The 19,726-nt window shown below is 47.3% G+C and overlaps 1 protein-coding gene across 8 annotated transcripts in view; it reads left to right on the top strand.

The window, feature by feature from the left end:
• Positions 1-19,726, top strand: part of EXD3 (exonuclease 3'-5' domain containing 3) — a 291,985-nt gene that overhangs the window by 104,942 nt on the left and 167,317 nt on the right. For all 8 annotated transcript variants that reach the window (XM_065648437.1, XM_065648436.1, XM_065648434.1 and 5 more), the window contains 5 exons: positions 4,291-4,344; positions 4,851-4,990; positions 5,806-5,906; positions 13,163-13,236; positions 16,006-16,044. In XM_065648437.1, coding sequence (XP_065504509.1) covers positions 4,291-4,344; positions 4,851-4,990; positions 5,806-5,906; positions 13,163-13,236; positions 16,006-16,044 — 408 coding nt within the window. The remainder of the gene's footprint in view (positions 1-4,290; positions 4,345-4,850; positions 4,991-5,805; positions 5,907-13,162; positions 13,237-16,005; positions 16,045-19,726) is intronic.

The raw sequence follows: 19,726 nt of genomic DNA, 5'->3' as shown, positions 1-19,726 counted from the left end.
GAGGCACGAGCGTATTTACCTCTGTGTTGTCCCAACTTGCTTACAGCAAAGTAATGCAGGAGTCATCAGAACCCATTTGTGCCTGTCCTGCATCACCACTCCGAGCGGCGCCACCAGCAAGAGGTGATTCCTCTGCTGCGAACCCCACCGTGGGAAAACTGCCCAAATTGGCGGTGTAGACACCACCCAAGCGCACATGCTCTCGCAGATAAGATCTTGTGTGGCTTCCTGCGCCTCATACTGTATATGGAAAGAATAGTCATTTTTAGATGAGACAGAGCCAATTGCATTCGAAACATGCAGAGAGGGGCAGGTTTTGGGGCAGAGTGCTCTGCGTGTTCACATCACAACACTCCCCGTTTTCCCATACTCTTGTTTTTGCAATCGCGTGACTAGAGGAGTGGTCTGGTGCTTGTGGCTTGGCCTGAACATGTCAAGCTTGGGCAAGTTCCCCTATCCCATGGTCAGTGTACCTATATGCATTTTAGATATAATTTGATGTGGTATCACCCAGCTTTGAATTCTTCCCCATCCTCATCCAGTGCTCCTGTGCTGTATTTTTAAGTGTTTATGCATGGGAAACAAAACTATTACAGAATGTCCAAATATGATTTTTGCTTTCACCGTAATTAAATCAAAGAATGGCCCAAAGTTCCCCGAGGACAATGAGAGGACTCATGGACTTTGATGGGATTTGGTTCAGGTGATGGGTCATCACCTTTTCTCCTGTACTAAGTGGTGGCTTCGTCACATAACTGTCTTGTGTCCACCTGGGGATACACGGCAAGAGGAGCAACCTTCCCCATATCGCTGTTAAACACTTTTATCTGTAGCAATAATGCTAATTCTTTGCTGTTATTAGATCAGAAGCTAGGAACTCTCTATGTATGAAACGTATTTTTGTGAAGAGGCGACTTGTACCACCAGTCAGGACTATCAAACGTTCTCTTTGTAGTTTGAGGGAGGGTGAGTAGCCCCTGATAAACTGATATTAGTGTTCTCCGGAGCTTTTCCATGTTCCTGCATCCTAACTGGGATTTTTCTTGTATTGATCAGCTGGTGACGTGGGGGGTGTATCTGCTGCTTCGGATTTTTGTTGCCCTGCTGATCCAACCCAACTTGCAGGCTCTGCAGTTGGATTCACTGGGCTGTCTGCCGGTGTGGCTGCGGGATTGCAGCACCGCGGGTGGGAGACGCGCGTTTCTTGGCTGGGGAGGGGGGTTCTCACCATTTCGGTTACAACACGCTGTCTGCCTGATTCAAGTGTTTGTTTTCTAACTACAAAATGAGCCCGTGGATGTGGTGTTGCTTTTCTGGAGATCTTATCGCCTACAAACAGACTGTTAAAAATAGGGTCGTTTTACACAAAACTTGTTTGTGGAGCGAAACAATTTGAAACATGATAATAACAAAACAAAATCTTAAAATAGCTCAAAGTTGAGACCACAGGCACAGCTGCCAAGCACTTTCATCTTTATTACAGTTACTCATATCTCTTCTCTTATTATTCCTATTGTAAACAGGCTGATGTTATCTGCGTTGGCCTCGCTGCTCAGCCAGCCCGTGGAGCCGCAGCCGGGCTGGGTGTTCCTGGGACGGCTCCCGCGTCTCCTGCCGCGTTTGGCTTCGTGCACGGACGGGGCTGCGGGACGTTTCTGCCAGCGCCACCGTTCCTCTGCTCCCTCACCTCCTTCAGCTGGGTGACGTTAAAATGATGATAAAAACCAGCTCGTGGGATTTGTTGGAAGAGGAACGTTGACGGCAGGACGGTTCCTCTGAGCTGGATCTGCCCCAGCTGCGCTGGGAAGGTGACGTCTCTCCACGCTTTGGTTAAATGAATCTTCCTGGCTCTGCAGTCTTCGGTGCAGAGTAGAACATACATCCAGTAAAACGGGAAAACCTGACCTGACACTGTGCATGTTCATCTGATTAAGTCACCTGTACGGTTAATAGAGGTGGAGATAAAACTATGCCATTTAGATAGCAGTTCTGCAATTAGGTTAATATGAACGTGCATGTGAACATTAAAAAGCTATTAGGGAAACCGTTGTACGCATGCATGTTAAAATTAACGATTACTTGTTTAATCGTTACGAGATCAAATGGTGAAACAAGACTTTGAGAGTTGCAAGTGTTTTTTAAAGATAAAACCAGCTACCAAAGCTTGGAGACCCAAACCCCTTTGTCAGGTCCAAGACAGAAGCAGCAACCTTCAGCTTGCATACAGGTCTAATTACTCAGCTTGAACGTTGTGATGTTAATCTGATAATCTGAGAGGAAAGGTACTTGATGCTTGTGGAGCTCTGCAAAGCAGCCTCTAAACAGGTGGAACAGTTGTAAAGTCTGGAGGGAGAGACTTGGCTGGAGAGTTGTAATAGCTGGGCTGGGAAATGACCTTGGCTGGGTTTGTGGCGCATGGTCACGTTAACGTTCGTTCCTGCATTTGTCACGTAAAGCTCTGCTGCTGACTTCTCTTTATGGGGTGAAGTCTGGACTGCCAGGGGCACAGTGTTCATCTTGTGTTCAACAAACAACCCAAAACCGCCCAAACCCCCCCAAAACAAACCCAAACCAAAACACATTAAAAAACAAAAGCGTTTTCCCACTGATAACTGGACATCTCTGTTCTTTCTGGACATTAAGATTCAACAATTGAATTTACGTGGTGAGTGTTGGTTGTTGCTTTTGCACACTGGGTCTCTGCTGCAGCGGATGAAACACAAGCACGGATTTCCCCCGAGGTGCCATGAGCCGCGGGTTGTGCCGTGAGCACCGCGGGGCCGAGCTGCGGGCTTTGTCTGGGTCTGCAGAGCAGTTGTGCCAGGAGGAGCTGAGCTGGCGTGTGGTGCTGGGAGGGATCACAGAAAATGTGCTTCAAGGTGTGCTCTACCCCACAGAGGTTATTTTTCTGGTTAAATTTTTCTAGAAAGGTTTCATGCAGGTGAAGGGTAACGATGAGGTTTGCATTTGCTTGGGGGAAAGGACTTTTTATACCGTATTATGTTTTTTTTCCATATTCTAACAAACCCCTTCTAAAATGCAACTATTGTGACAAACGAATGATATTTCTTTCAAATCCAAATCAATTGCAGACAGCAGAGAAACCCGTTAAAGATAAGAGCTTTTCCTCTAAGCCCTAACGTACTGGGTTTATCCCCATCTGAATAAACAGGCATTACTGAGCTCACTTGGTGACGGACTCTTGTCCTGTTTGGTGCTCAGCGTTAAACGCCGCAGGAGGGTCAGAAATGTGGTGTTATCAGACACTGTTTACTACCGTTTTGGAAAATACAGGCTAACTTTGCAAAATAATTAGAAGAACACTTCATGTAAAAACATCCTTGCTACCCAGTTCACAATGACATCAGTACCAACACACAAATGTGCGAGAAGGCTCCTTGCTCTTACTACTCTGTTTACTGGAACAATACACTATATTAAAGAAAGCCATAATATGCTTATTTTATATTTGAGATCCAAGTATTTTCACACACTACAGAAATTAGACACTATTAGCTGCTGAAAATCCTCATTGGTTTCTATCCCTCCCGAGCAGCGCACAGTCAGATCTTCCTGCGTTGCTGCAATCGCGGGGCAGACGGCGGCTGAACCGGTTCTGCTGCAGTTCACCGCAGCAGAGCTTCCTCATCTGCGAAAGATACTAATTTGGAGTTAATTTGTGAACGTGGCAGGTCTTGGCTTATCAAAGATTTGTAGATACCACAAAAGGAAAAATAAACTTCTTACCGTCTTTTCGATGGCGCTGAACCCGAGCGCTCTCAGGGGTGTGGAGCTGAGCAGCGATTTTAAACACTAAGATCTCTTGATTTTAGAGTCTTTTAAGTCTTGAGTTGCTTTCAGAAAAGGCAACCATGTGGCAAAATTGAAAAGGCACAGCAAGATGGACAAAGTTAACTCTGAAAGATGTGGTGGGTCGGGTGGTTTTTACAATTCAGTTGATAGAAAATATCGGTCTTAGCCGGTTTTGTCCAAGCTCTTCACTTTCTCCCGTTCTGCCAGACAACCTGATCTTCAGCGCCGATTCTGGGGTGTGCTGCTGCTCGGAATATGCAACTCTGCCAGCAGTGTTCTTGTGCTTTTCTAAGTGCAATGTATGTGGCCAAACGTTTCTATAATTTATTTGTACTTGAAAATTTAGCAGACATAATTAACACATTAAAAATTTGTATAATAGCATATGTACTTCTCTTTGGAATAATACCCATTCATCCACTGTGGTGTTCTTCTCCTAAATAGGCTCTTTTTTTTTTTTTTTTTTCTATTTTCTAGGCAGCCGTACTGAGCATTAAGCTAAAATTACAGCCAGATCAAGATGTGGAGAAGGTGAGTCATTTCCTCGGCAGGCTCCTCTGTCATCAGATCCACCTTCTGATCCATCCCGGCCCTCCACGCTGTTCTGCCTTTCACTGGAGGCTTTAATTTGTTCCCAAGAAGTGTCTGCTGCATCACCGATGTGCAGTTACATCTAGGGAAGCCATAGAGTCGATTTCGTTAGACTCCGGTCCAGTTTACTGGACCATTTTTCCAGCTGCAGCCGCTGTTATACCAAATCGTAGCTGTGCTCTTGGCAAGTGGGTGTCACTGTGATGGAATTCAGTGCTTTTGCTATTTTGAAGCTTTGCTAATATTTGTGTTGAAAATGTGACATCGCTTTTAGGCAGCACTGGGGGGTTAAGCGAGGTCTGGGAGTTGCCGTGTGTGAGCAGGGGGACGGGCCAGCCCGGTGCCAGCTCCGCAGTGTCACCAACGGGCCGTGTGCCGTGCCCTCTGCAAGCTGCCCAGCATGGTGACCAAAGCCACCGTGCTTTACATGTCATTTTTTCTCCTAGATGTGCACGCCGCTGCTGCTCCAAGATAAAATAAACTTGGTGGAAGATTATGTGGGAGACTATCCCGAGCTCCAGAGCAAGCTCTTGCAGATCCTCGACACGTGGTGTGAACCTGGTTTTAATATCAGAGACATCACAAGGTAGAAACGCTTGTTGACTTTCTAAACAGCTGGGGCCAACTTGCTGTCAGAGGACAGTGTGTTTTCTGGTTGTCTGTCTGAGATTGTTTCCTGGCGTAATGGAGTGCAATATATTCACTTTTCAGCTGAGAAAGGGGAAATTCTGGTGTCTGTGCCAGAGGCTTCTCCAGCACCTCAGTCCATAGGAAGAGGTATCGTTCCTATTGACAGATGCTCAGCTCCTGCCGGGAGAGGGGAGTGCAAAATGAAACCTGTGCAGTAGATCTTAGCAATATATTAATAACAATGTCAAAGCTTCCTCCAGGAGGTTGGAGCAATCAGACTCTCGTGCTTTGCTGCAGACAAGGGTGAGTTTCAGTATCGGTTGTACAGGTTTTGCAGGAAGATAGTTCAGCGATGAAGTGGCAGAAAAACAAGAGATGCAAGTGGTTAACCTTCATGTGCTCGTGAAATAGTCGCGTGTGTTTTAATTTATAAATTGTTTCTTGCTAGAATAGCTCCTGTCACTCACAAAGCCAACAGTACAGTCATACAGTGTAAATGCAATAGTTGCAGTCTTAGTTTTGAAAAAAAGATGAGAGGGAATCATTCCCTTTCTCTTTCTTTAAAACAAGCCTCTGGACTTGCTTCAGTCATTGGCTGGGAAATCCATGTGGTTGTATTGTTGGCTATTTGCTGTCACTCAAGGAAGGCAGGGAACTCTTCTTACCAACACCTAGCAAACCCTAACACCTCTGCTGTTCAATATCTGCTATGTGGCAAACGTACTTCAGGCAATTCCACAGATGTTTCTGATTTTGTTTATTTGCTTACAGCCAATATCAAGGCCTGTCCAGGTACAAACCAGAAAAATTTAACCGCAAAATGCTGAGCAAGCTGGTCTTCAGGCTCCTAGACCGATTTAACGCAGATCCAGGTATGTGATATTGCAACATATTGTGGAGTTATCTCACCAGTAAAGAACAAATGAAGTCAATTTGTCTTCTTCCATGTTAAGCAAGGAATTTCTGCTGTGATTTATCATGGGAAATTTCAAGGTTTAATTAATGATACTGAAAACCAAAGCTGGTAAGTTATGGGAATTATCACTTTGTGCTGTCAAAGAATGAAGTGCTTCTGACTAATAGACTGCTTCTTCCATGATATGAAATAAATCTTGACCTCAGAATGGCTCTACGTAAACACATGATGGTCAGCTTTGAGTTATGACTCCATTCCGCTCACGTAAGAATCAGGTCATTATTCATCTGGGGATCTGTTTTCGTGAGCTATGGGTCCGTCAGCTGGGAGGAGATAACCCTTGGGAAGCGGGAGCCTCACAGCCCTTTGTGTTCTTTGCATAAACTGGGGTTGGTGGTAAGGAATTTTAAGGCTCTTGCAGCCTTCTGAGCAAAGTAACACATTTTGCATCACTGCATAGATCTGCTTCACCACCAGTTATCTAACAAAATCTGCTTTGTTTGGCTTTGTTTGTTAGCGGGGACCGTTGATCAGTTTTTCTTCTCTTTGGGACCTTGCGTCAGACACCTTTAGGTGCACCGTTAGTTTTTACCCTGCAAAGCTTTCCATCAGCAGCCTGAGATATGCAATTTTCTCTTCTTGGACTAAAAAGTGTTTTCTAACCACAAATTGTGGGCTTATTACACCTGGCAGCAACACTATATTGTATATTAATCTTCACATCTTCAGACTGGCGTTCAAAAGTTAATAGGATAATCCTTACAAACCCTGATAGGAGGATAAGTAAATATAATTAAACTTAGTACGTTGGTGTGAAAGCTGAGACATACGGGGGATGATGTATTTAAAATCTAAAACCTTCCCAGGAGTTTACTAGTCTTCAGTAATTTTTCCTCCTTTACAAGGTGGGTCAATCATTAGGCTGTATTGTCTTTTATGATCTGTAAAGGGATTTGAGTTGTTCCCCTTTCCTTATGAAAGGTCCACCAAAGGTATTATATTAACTGTAGAGGTGAAATGAAAGAATTGTTCAAATGCAGAATTCTGAGAAATTAAAAATAATAATCTAGGAGAGGAACATGTAGCTGTTGATCTGAGGTGCTGTGTGTGGGATGGCAGTGTGCCTCAGCCTGGGGATGCTGTGCCGCTTGTTGGAGCTGCCGATGACAGTGGCCGAATCTTGCTGGTCCACAACGTGTTCACTGGTGAGGAGGTTCCTTGCGGTGGACACAGATCCCATTCCTGTGCTTCCAGAGCGATTTATCCCATGCAAACCGCAGTGTCTGCAGTGCAGAGTGCGTCACCTCTGCCAGTGTGAGGGGATGTGCGGTACTGATTTAGACAGATGCCACATTTGGGGCAGCGACAGGGCTGGATGACTCTCATAGTCCCATATATGAAAGCAGGTGTTTATTTCTTACATAATGTCACACGTAATTCAGAGCAGGACTTCACACTTTGCTCAACTGCCATAGTCTCCTTTGAAATGCGTTGGAGGAGGATGAATCCCTACAGAGGAATTTCTGCCTTAGTGCTGGTCCTGCTCGAACTGCCTTGGGGAACGGTGGCAGGTGGGATAACACGCCTTCCTTTCCCACCTCTCTCCCTTCCTCTGAATTTCTGGGTGTTCTTCTTTTTCTGAACTGTATTCCGGTATTAACACACAAAACAGTGCGTGGTCAGTGGAAATTTTCTGCCGAATCCCCAAAGGTGTCCCAATAAACTCTGTGGGGATTCCATTTAATTAGCTTTACTGGGGAAGGAAGGAGTTGGGCAGAAATGGTATGTGATTGAGGAAACTGAGTTTTATAGTGTCTTTTCTCACACATGGGTCAGTATGCCCTGGTTTAACAAGCCTGTAACTTTTGCAGGCTAATTACTTAATACTCTTTGGAGACTCTGTGAGAGTCACTTCTATTTACAAATGCAAGTTTCAGTCAAAGCAGTTCGCGGAGGTGAGCAGCAGACCTTACCTGGGTTTGAAATGGTCGCATCCATTTTCTGTTGTGTTTTTGCACAGTCCACATACCCCAGAGAGTTCAGTGGTGTTTTTCATTGGAAATTCGTTGAGTATGAGGTAGAAATGATACCGTTCTGACAAGTACAGCTGTCCTCATATATTGGCCCTTAGTGCCTGTGTGACAATAAGGCAGATAATGGTGGCGAAGACGCGGTCACTGACTGCACAGTTACAAGTTGTGGTTTTCCTGTAGCGGTGTAATAAATTAGCTGAGCACCTGAAGTTTTGAGTGCTTGGAACATGTTTTTACCACAGTCTTTGAGAAGTTTTCTTTGCATAGACTGAGAGGAATGTTTATCTTCATTTGTCCAACAGGTTTTACTTACAATTTCAGTGTGGTGTGAATGTTCCGCATGGTGTGTGAGCTCAGCGCGCTCAGTGCCCAGTGGCGGGCCAGCAGGGGGCAGGCGAGGGCTGTCCCCAGGGAGCCCCGTGAGGGGACACGGCCGGGCTGTCCCCAGGGAGCCCCGTGAGGGGACACGGCCGGGCTGTCCCCAGGGAGCCCCGTGAGGGGTGAGGGGACATGGCCGGGCTGTCCCCAGGGAGCCCTGTGAGGGGTGAGGGGACACGGCCGGGCTGTCCCCAGGGAGCCCTGTGAGGGGTGAGGGGACACGGCCGGGCTGTTCCCCGGGAGCCCCGTGAGGGGACACGGCCGGGCTGTTCCCCGGGAGCCCCGTGAGGGGTGAGGGGACACGGCCGGGCTGTCCCCAGGGAGCCCCGTGAGGGGTGAGGGGACACGGCCGGGCTGTCCCCAGGGAGCCCCGTGAGGGGACACGGCCGGGCTGTCCCCAGGGAGCCCCGTGAGGGGACACGGCCGGGCTGTCCCCAGGGAGCCCCGTGAGGGGACACGGCCGGGCTGTCCCCAGGGAGCCCCGTGAGGGGTGAGGGGACACGGCCAGGCTGTCCCCAGGGAGCCCTGTGAGGGGACACGGCCGGGCTGTCCCCAGGGAGCCCTGTGAGGGGTGAGGGGACACGGCCGGGCTGTCCCCAGGGAGCCCCGTGAGGGGACACGGCCAGGCTGTCCCCAGGGAGCCCTGTGAGGGGACACGGCCGGGCTGTCCCCAGGGAGCCCTGTGAGGGGTGAGGGGACACGGCCGGGCTGTCCCCAGGGAGCCCCGTGAGGGGACACGGCCGGGCTGTCCCCGGGAGCCCTGTGAGGGGACACGGCCGGGCTGTCCCCAGGGAGCCCCGTGAGGGGACACGGCCAGGCTGTCCCCAGGGAGCCCCGTGAGGGGTGAGGGGACACGGCCGGGCTGTCCCCAGGGAGCCCCGTGAGGGGACACGGCCGGGCTGTCCCCAGGGAGCCCTGTGAGGGGTGAGGGGACATGGCCGGGCTGTCCCCAAGGAGCCCCGTGAGGGGTGAGGACCGCACTGGGCACTTGCAAAAGATGCTGTTAGAGAGAGAGGAATCACTTCTGATTCTACAGGAATGCATTTGGAAGGAGGAGATTTCAAATGTGCTTTACCTTCTCCTTGTTAAAACAGAGCAGGAGGTTATTCTTTTCCTTGACATTTGCTTTACAAGGGTTGTTTCCCCCCACCTTGGTGATTTTTCTTCAGAGTTTTTTAGCTCTTGTATTAAATATCAGCACCGTGACTGAGAAGATCGTCTGGACTTGGACGTTCGAAAGCAGGACCCGTCCACTCCCGAGGCTGCGGCGGCTGCAGGGTCACGGTGCTGGAGGAGGAGGGGACGGGACGTGCCAGGGTCCTTTCTGGGCCCTTCTCAGCTACATTTTTATCTACTGAGGTACAGACATTAGACTGTGATCTCCTCGAGGACCAAGACAAGCCGAGCAGCCGCTCCAAGCTTTTCTTTGGAAAAGCCGACACCACCCTTGCCATTCTGAGCTTGAATTCGTTATATCCAGACAAGTGTCTAAAGACCACAGCGGAGCACTTTTCCTTCAGGCACAGATCAAACCCCTTGTGCCACGCACTCTGTTCTTCTCAGGGCAGCAAATCCCACAGGTAGCTGAGGGGTTTGAGCCTAGTTTGGGGTTTCTGCTGTTTCACTTGCCTTTCTGAGGACCACTGACCCTCATCTCTGATGGCACAGAGCGTTTTATGAGAAACAATAATGCATCTTTGAGGTTACAACAAAAAGAGGGTTTCTTGAGTCCAGCCCTACCCTCCACTAATTCGCACTTTGGGACTAATCTTACAATACACTGAGAGACTAATGCACAGCTCGTGTCTCATCAGATTCCCCAGCAATCCTTAGCAATACCAGGGTAAAAGCCTCTAGTGTTTCAGGTACTTTTATTTAAAAAAGACTCCGTTACTTTGTCCCCAAACAAAGTATACTTTGTGTGGGGCCTTCTGTTCTGCCAGGACAGGGTAAGGAGTCTCATTGTGAAGGGAAGTCGAGCTCTCCGCGTGTTGTAAAGAGAAGATCGGGTCCACATCCCAAGTCAGGAGGCACCGCGTATCACCTGGGAGTGGTGGCCATGCACCACACCTAAAAATGTATTGCACCATGTCCCCAGTAGACACATCCTACTAATGTTATACGAGTGGAAGAGGTGTGTATTGCAGGTTTCATAACCTGTGTGACAAATAGATTTCATTTTCAGTTCCTCTCCGATGCTGATAGTCTGCTAAAGGCCAAAAGCAGAGGGGGATTTTTGCTTCTGTGAGTCCCAGATGTGAAGTGTAGTTTGGCTGAAGCGCTGTTGTGGTGCAGCTGCCAGGTTGAGAGGTAACACGTGCCCAAAGAGGTGCTTTCATAGTATAATGCCATTCGTATTCCACTAATGCTCCAGAACCCAATCAGGATCCCAAAATCCTATTATACCAACACTGCAGAGAAGGATGGTCCCTGTTCTGGAAAGGTGAGGACATTGTCTTTGCCTCGACCAACAGAACACCGGTTTTGGCTCTGGAGACCTGAGTTCCAACTCCTGTTCACTCCAGTGTATGACCTTGAGTAAGTTGCTCTTCCCTGAAGCAGTTGGATTTCTGCAAATATAATGTGTAGGTGGTTGTGAAACTGCAGGGGAAGGGTCTGGCAAAGCCTCTGCGGTGCCACCTGCGTCACCATCCTGCCCCAAAGCCAGAGTAGCTCCTCCCGGTATCTCTGACAGATGTGGAATGTGGAACCTGTTCTTAAAGCCCTCTGAGGTGCAGAGTTTGCCATCTCCTGTACGGACCCTGCCAGTTCTTGTCTAGCCTTGCCATTAGACTGTTGGTTGGTTTTTTCCTCCAAAAGGCTATCTGGAATTCCTCTTGCCTTTATGGCTTTTGGTAAATGCATCTCGTGTTTTACTTTGGGCTTTCTGATTTTGTGTGTTCGTGCTGTTCTTTTGTATGTGTGTGACGCAGTTTCCACCTTGTTCTAACTTCCTTCTTGTGTTCGAGATCAATAAAAGATTCTGATTTAGCAGAATCCAATTTTTTCATTGCCACCTCTTCTTAGCTCCTTTTCCCTTTACAAATTATTTTCACAGGAAATCTTATCTGCTAGTCCTCTGAGTTTATTCAAGTCCATTTTGTTGTTCTTATTTTGCTGTTCTTCTTTCTTAGAGCTTTGAACTCTTCAATTTATTGTCTCTTACCAAGGTACCTTTTATCTTCATGTTTTCGATCAGTCCTTCTCAGTTTTTTGTAATAAAATGCAGAAAACTGGATTCAAGCTCAGTTCCTTTGCGCCATCAGAATAGAAAATGTCACTAGTGCCTTTGAAATATTTCCAGTCCATCTGTGTTTCTCTGTCCTATTTTCTGCACAGGTAGCTGGGCACTTAAAATCCCTCTGTTCTGCCAGGTCCTGCGCTTTGGATATTTCCCGTAGAAGCTCACAGAAAAAATGTTCAGTGGATCTTTCTGGTGATCTAGAGAAATCACACTGTGTTTCTTTCTGAAGTGCTTTGAAATTTTTAGGTTAATTAATGATATTATTAATATTTATGTTCTTACCTTCTTTAAAGAGTGTTACTTTCTGTAAGCTGATGATCTTTCCCCTGGATATTGGGTTAATATCCACAGGAAAGATCACCGTATTTATTGGGATAATATCCTGCGGGATAATTGCAATAATTTCCTCAGATCCTTTGAGGGCAAGGATATGTTGTCACACCATGGAAGATTAACTCCAAAATAACAGCTTTGAACATTTCTACTTGAGATGGAAACATTTGAGTTGTGAAGCGATGCTTTGGGAGACTCTGGGAAGCTGCAGTAACCAGTGGTACCTCCGTTTGTGTCCCTCGGATTCCAGGCTCTGCTATTCAGAGATCTTCCTTCTTTCTTGCAGTTTCTGATCTTCGGAAGTGCCACATGTGAGCAGAGGGAGTGTGGAACTCGGGAGCCCTTTGAGTTTGTCCTGGTTACCCTGACTCAAGGGAGGCTGCAGAGAATTTTCCCTTCTCTGGTTTCTGTTCCCCTTTCTGATAGCTGGTCCTGCTCCTTCTGCCCCCCAGTGCGATGGGGCTGGTCACTGAACCCCCCCTGAAGGCGCCGGGGAAATCCCCGTACACGCATCCAGCAAGAACTGACACATGCCTATGCTAATCCTGCTTAATGTATTTTATCTTCTGCATTTATCTCTCATTGCACTGGATTTCAAAACAAGGCGCTGTGTGAAGATCTTGTTTTTTGCAGTTGTAACAAGGCGTATCTAATAAAGATGGCAGTAATAAAAATAATAACAACAACTGTTGTTTGCTAGCTCAGCAAAACAATAGTCACCACCCTCTTTGTGTGGGTACGGAGTCTCTTTCATAGATATATGTTTTATTGGATAAACATTAGCCGCAAGTTTACATCCTGACTAACATGTTCAAAGCGGCTTCAAAGAATTAACAGCCCAGGTTCCAATTAAATCGAAAAGAATGCAGCAGCCTCTAGAGACTGGAGGTGGTGCCTGTGTGAGGATGCTGCCTAATTAAAGGTGTGAAGTCATTGATTGTGGAGCATATTGAACCAGCAAGAGGATCTTATCGTTCAGGGGTGGTAGAACCGGAGATCAGTAGCCGAGGATTAGCATTGCTAATCATGGTTGAAAGTGTAAATAGCAGTTTATTGTTTAGATAAGCTGACAATGTGCGTGTCTGTCTGTCATTGTTCCAAGGGCAATGGCATCCTGCCTTCCGCGGTTTGAAATTGAGGAAGGAAAAATGTAATGTCTAGACAGTGAAACTTGAAGGAAGTTCAGCGATGTTGTATACTTAAACGTCTTTTTCCTTCTTTTAGCTCTCTGCCCTAATGTTGTAAATCAGCGGCACCTGAGAACTCTGAATTATCTCTTCTACAAGAGGTTTGTTGAGGTACGTTTCTGTTTTGTGTGTGGCGTGGGTGTGAATGAGGCTTTTTGTTTATTTTGCATTTTGAATAACATCACTTATATGATTTAAATGTATTGATAGTATATGAGCAAGTTGTTGTTATTATTATTGCATAGAAATGCATCTGATCTGCCACTGGACCTGTTTTATCTGTGAGCGAATAGCTTGTGTGTCCGTTCATGTTCTGATGCGGCGGTTGCTCGAGCCAGGTGCTCGTTCCCCTCGGCATCCTCCACGGTGACTGAGCACACACGGTAGGTCAGGCTGCGCTCTCCACACGTCCACTCACCCTCAGCCATCTCAAATTAGCAGGAGCATACTGGCTAAAGACTTTTTTGCTGTGTTCAGGTTTCTTGAGGGGGTTGTGTGGTTTTTTTTTTCTTAAAGAACATTAGTTTTAAGCAGTCTGTGTTGCTGAGTTCTTTGTAGGCACTCTGCTTTGGTACTTGTGGCCTGGCTGTGATGGAGGTGGCCCAAACCTGCCACAGAAGCTTTTTTGTGCTAACAGCCTTGTTAATGCTTAGCACAGTGGTAGTATTAATCCTTTCAGCTCCTGAACCACTCTTTGAACTAACTTTACTGTTGTCCAGCCTCCAGGTTCTCTTTCCAAATACGCCGCTACTTGTCCTGGCACTGAGAGCTTGTAGAAATAGGAAGATGCCATTAATTCTTTCCAAGGAGCGGGTCTCTAGGAGGCTGACTGTCTGCGGAATGACTTGACAATGGTTTCTCGTCCCCTCTCATGAGTGTACGGAGCCAAGTTCCTGCCCTTTGGGTGCTCTGGAGCACCCTGCATTGGGCAGCACAGTTCTCTTCTTGTTCACAAGGCGGTTTGGGTGGTTCTCTTGATGGTCTGGCATTTATCGTTATGCTGTACCTGGAGACAGATTCTATCAGCTGAAAGTAAGTTTTTGTTCTGCCTCTTCTGGAAAAAAACAGTTTGCACACGTTTTATCCAGGCATATCAACTGGACTGTGAAGGACAGGGACCACAAGAGACTGAAAATCATCGCAAAATGTTTCCATTTCTTGAATTTTGAATTGTCAAGCTGTATTTGCCAAACATGGAGTGCTGTTTCATCTGCACTTCATAGGAGACTTTCTCCTTGTAGGTACAAGAGGCTTTTTTAACACAGCTTTAACACAGCCCAACAGGTCGTTCAGACATTCCTCCATACGCTGCCATTGATCCAGTCCTCAGAGAGCCAGTTTCCAGGAAATGAGACACCTCCTCCAGAAGCGCCTGTTCTTTTGCTCAGAAGAGGATTCGTTTGGTGTTCTGACAGTAGAAGGCAGACGCGTGTGGTTTTTCTGATCCCCCACCCCCAAGTCCTCAGAATGGGAAGAGGGGGTTGAGCGGTGGGGATCTGACGGGACCGTTCCGGTTCTGCTCCCCAGGCCTCCTGATCCGTCAGCGAAGGCTCTGCCGCTGCCACATCGCTGCTGGCAGACCTGGGGAGCATCGAGCGTTCTAGCGTCCTGCATCTCAGAGCTTCACTGTGGGATGACATCATTCTAGAGAGCCTGGTCATCTCAGTGAGAGCAGAAAGTGATTCTTCAGGTGTATTTATTTAGCAGACTGGGATGGATTCTTGATCTGGTGTTCTGCTCTCTCTGGCCTTCCATTTCCTTTGTTTTGGAGTATTTGCTTGATTTAAAGTGTCCAAGCTGGCCAGTTACTTGTGTTAAGGTACATTTGGCAACTGTTTCTGGACACGGTCCCTTCTGAGAGCTCTTTGGTGTTCTCTGTTTACCGTTCTCAGCTGTGTATGAGGTCTGGCTAAATGGCTTCTTTATCTCGCTAGTATTTAAATTACATGCTTGTATATCTCAAAGATGTTTTCCTTGAGGCTCTTACTCCCTGTTTGCTCTTGTACCTTGCTGTAAAATGGCACTAATAATCACTGGTACCTCTGCCAGAAGTGGGGAGAGGCCTCGATGGCCAATGGGTCTCATGGAGCCCGTGTGCTTGGCCGAGTGGAGAGCAGGTCCCAGCCCGAGTTTCTCCCCAAGGCCGGCCCTGAACTCCACTGGAATGGGGATTGTAACTTATCCGTTTCCTTTCCCAGACCTCATGATTCCAGAGGATTCTTCATGACTTGGCTGTTGCGAAAAGTTTGTATTTTTATATTCTGAAGGCTCAGCCTTGCAGATAATCCGTGCAATCATGTCCTTGGCTAGAACCTCTGGGGATGGCTCTCCATGGGGCGAGCTGTTGGGTGAACAGTCCATGGACTTATTGCAGATCTCCTGAGGGAAAGGCAGAGGCAACGAGCCATGCGTTCCCCCAGCCCGTGGCCTGTTCCAGCTTTGCTCAGTGGTGTCTCTGCATTGCAAGAGCACCGGCTCAGCTTCGAAGCAGCCAGAAATGCTGCTGCACTTTGCACAGCGTTGTGAACGTGATTAGTTTTGTGCAGACAAGCCCAGGACCCAGCTGTGGGTAATAACGAGAGTTCAGGCTACTGCTGGGTAAGGGCCCTCATTGCCTGCGTGCTTTGATTGCATATGGATTTTTTTTTTTGTCTTACGTGCTGTAGTCTAACAGTTGTCTGAATTACTTCATCTAAGCCTTGTTTTTCTGCCGTGCCCCAGCTGGTGACATACGAGAAGCAGAGGTTTCCCCTGTGCTCCAGAACGCATTCCTCAATCACAGTCGATGCCAGTGTGTAAGGTGGTGTGTTAGATTTCAGCTCGCTGTACGGAACATTCTCCCTCGTCTAAGACAGCTCAGAAGTAATTTTTTCTTTTCAGAAAACCATGACTCAGGAGAATTGGACAGATCACGTTCAGGTGAGTATGAATTTCCCTCTCCCATTTTCTCAGAGTTATTTACTTGGAGGTTATTTAAAGATGTTCAGAATATCCAGCTCTGGATATTGTTGTCCTACTATTACAATTTTGCACTTCCTCATAACTTTGTAAGCATATAGCAAAATTGTACATGCAGCGAAGAGCAAGGACAAAAGTTTGTATTTTCATTCCTGTTATGCCTTTAAAAATGCTCTAGTTTGGTTGGAGCATTTAGATAAGATTATGAAGTACGTTCTTTTACTTTCATACACTGATTTTTAAGTGAACGCTACAAACATTTACGTTGATAAATTACAAGGAGGGAGGAAAAGAGGAGTTCTCTTCAGGCCACAAACAAGGTGTGAGTAAATCAGGACAAATGTTAGATTCTGTCTGCATGCTCCACTCTGATCATTTTCAACAGGTTTATTAGGTGACTGTTACATATTATGACTTCTATATCTTGTGCTGTAGGACATAAGTAATTTTAATAACACAGGGAGAAGTGCAGTGGGGTTTTTTTTGTTCTTGGTGTATAAACAGGAGAGTTCATGACAACCATGTTGTGGCCTGGTACTACAATAAATACATATGTGACAATGGAAGACCACAAATTCCATGGTGACAAACCATTAGTGATGATTTATGTCTCCATGATATCCCTATGGAATTGCAGCCTCATGGTGAGGTAACTGCAAAGTGAGGTTTCTGTAACTCCTCTCAGTTTGAATTCTGCAGCTATTATGGATTTTGGATCATGAGCTGGAGGCTGCCTTTGGAAACCCATTTGAACGGTCAGCGTGGGCCTCGGGGCGGTGACGCGCCGGTCCGATGACTGATCATCTCCTGTCTGAGATCTCGGGCGCTGTCTGTGCACACCAGCAAAATGGCTGAAGTTGTTCCTTCTCTCTTTCATGGGCCATCAGGAAAAAGAGCAATTGAAAGGCATGAGGATGTGGTTTTTTAAGACAGAGATCATTGATAAAATGCCCAGCATCACTTTGTGGCAACTGTTAAGCCTACTAGGTGTTTCCAATGGTGAATATTCAACTTCCGCATGTATGATAGTTCATCACAGCGATGCAAGAGGCCGGGCTTTGTGAGGAGAGGAAGGGGTCTTGCCTCTTGATCTCAGTGATCTTCTCCAGTGAAAGAACTTTTCAGGGTTCCCTTTGCTTCTCACAAGCTTATAGGCCAGCACAAGTCCTACTTAGTGCCTCGCTGGATCAAGACCTGAGGTGGGATTAGCCACGAAACATCTTCCTCACACCTCCTGGATGTACTTTGGTGTGTGCAGTGCAGGGGTTTCTGCTGGCACGATGCGGGGAAGAACCTCCCAGTTAACACAATTGCAGATCGTGTCGGTCACTTTTGAAAACAGGAGCCTTGGGAATAGATGCTCTCAGAAAAGTGCTTGTTTTGTGCCTGGTAAGAGAACTACACCGAGCTCAACTGCATGATGGACTGTGGCAGAAGGTCGTCTTTGCTTTCCCAGAGTATTCCAAACTTTGTATTTTCTGCGTGCTGCCAGCTTAATATATTTTTGACAACTATGTGCTTATCACACGAGTAGTGCTTAAACTTGCCTGTTCTCAGTCCTGCCCCTGCACTATCAGTGATCACTGTCCTTGGCAGCACTTTAAAGCGATCGGAATCTGTACCTGTGCATCTGGAGGAAGCTGAAATAACTGCATGTGCAGGGAGGCTTTTGCTTCACGCTGCCGGCAGCGCGGCTGCTCCCAACGAAAAAAAAGTTGCGAAGGAAAAACTCTGAGCAAGTTTTAGTTTTTGGTGCAAACACTAAGGATTTTGGGGACTTCACTGGTTTTGGAAGATTGGGCTTTACATGAGGGAGAGGTTCAACTATCCACTCAGAGCTTCATCTGTGACCTGACATATTTTGACCAAAAAAATCTATTACGCTCCTTGTGGAGCTGGAGAGAGCAGTTGTTTGTGTTATACCTCCTACCCTATGTTTAGTTCAAACTCACGGACAATTTGTATCTCCCAGGCTCTGCCTGACAATGTTAAAGACACGTTGCGCTGGGTAGGAAGCAGAGGATGGGATGCAGTGTGACCTGAATCTTCTGCGGGAATGGGAACCAGAAGTCCCAAAAGATTCCACAACAGCAAATACTCAGTCAGAATATTTTGGATAATTTTTTTCAAGTTTAAGTCCAAAGAGGTTGAAAGTCTTCATGGGTTTAAAGCCTGGTTTTGTTTAATTCTGTGCTGCAGTCGTAACAAAACACTTAGAGCCCTGGTGAGAGTGGTGTCTCCTCATTCGGTGGTGCTGGCTGTGCCACGTTTGGTATGGCAGGTGATAGGCATTTCTGGGCTGTTATTTCTTTTTGTTCACCCTGAGCAATACAAGGACAGAATTTTCCTGTTCCTGCCCTGTGGGATGAATCAAAGGTGTGATCCTGACTGCTCCTACAAAAGGCAGAAACTGGAGTTAATTGTGGGGCCAACAGAACCTGTTTCCAGCCCTGTAGCAAACTGGTTTTGCCCCCTGCGCCTGCCAGCGCCCGCGCTGCTGCTCTGCGACCGGCTGGGGCTGCGCGGGCAGGGAGGGCAGGCAGGAGGGACAGCAAAGGAGTCAGAATGTCTCTGTACCCCCGGGAAGCCGCCCTCGTCACCACGGCCTGCTGGCAGCCCAGGAGAAGAGCTGCCACTCGTGTCATCTTCTCCAAGAAGATCCCTGGGGGCAGAGGGAGGAGTGCTGCTCGCGCACAGTGCCAGCTGCTTTGCGATTCATCACTTGCCTAACTGATCCGGAGCTGCGTGGAACCGCGCAGCAGAGCGCCTGTCTTCACAAGCAGACGGGAAGGTGTGTAGGATATCGATGGTAGATAGGCTGGAAAAAAAGAGGCAGGGCATGAGCCAATCGTCTGCTTTGCTGTGTGCCAGTTCTGCATGCTGATGATAAAGATGATAAAGATGCTAGAATTGGGTAGAGCAATCACAGAACAGCCAATACATGGCACTGGTCAGATGTGTTGAGGAAGGGTCATCCTGCCAGTGACTGCGGAGAGGATTTGGCCAGCAGCAAGAGGGGTTTGTTGAATGCTGATGTTTCCCTGGAAATTCTGCAGGACAAAATCGCTTTGAGACTAAAAAGCATGGAAGGCATTTTTCAATCATCTGCCAAGCTTTCAAAAAATGAGCACATAGAACAATAGTGTCTGTGAGGAGCATAGTAGGGAAGCAGCTCTGGTTGCAAAGGTCGCCTCTACCAATGTTCCAGATGTCAGGTGGTATCTGAGATACTTGCATGAGGTTGGCAATGTGACATGAGACTGACGGGGCTACAAAGATGCTGAGGGGTCTGGAGCATCTTTCTGATGAGGAGAGGCTGAGAGAGCTGGGGCTGTTGAGCTGGAGAAGAGAAGCTGAGAGAGATCCGATAAATGGGATCAATATCTCAGGGTGGGTGTCAGAGGATGGACCAGACTCTGTTCAGTGGTGCCCAATGCCAGGGTGAGGGGCAATGGGCACAGACTGGAACACAGGAGGGTCCGTCTGAACATGAGGAGAAACTTCTTTGCTGGGAGGTGCCAGAGCTTGGACCAGGCTGCCCAGAGCGGGTGTGGAGTCTCCTTCTCTGGAGACATTCAAACCCTCCTGGACCAACATGTGTGATCTGCTCTGGTGACCCTGCGTGAGCAGAGGTTGGGCTGGG

This window comes from Caloenas nicobarica, chromosome 19, assembly GCF_036013445.1.
Source record: "Caloenas nicobarica isolate bCalNic1 chromosome 19, bCalNic1.hap1, whole genome shotgun sequence".
NCBI classification, from domain to species: domain Eukaryota; kingdom Metazoa; phylum Chordata; class Aves; order Columbiformes; family Columbidae; genus Caloenas; species Caloenas nicobarica.
This window is presented reverse-complemented; position numbering and strand designations above follow the sequence as displayed.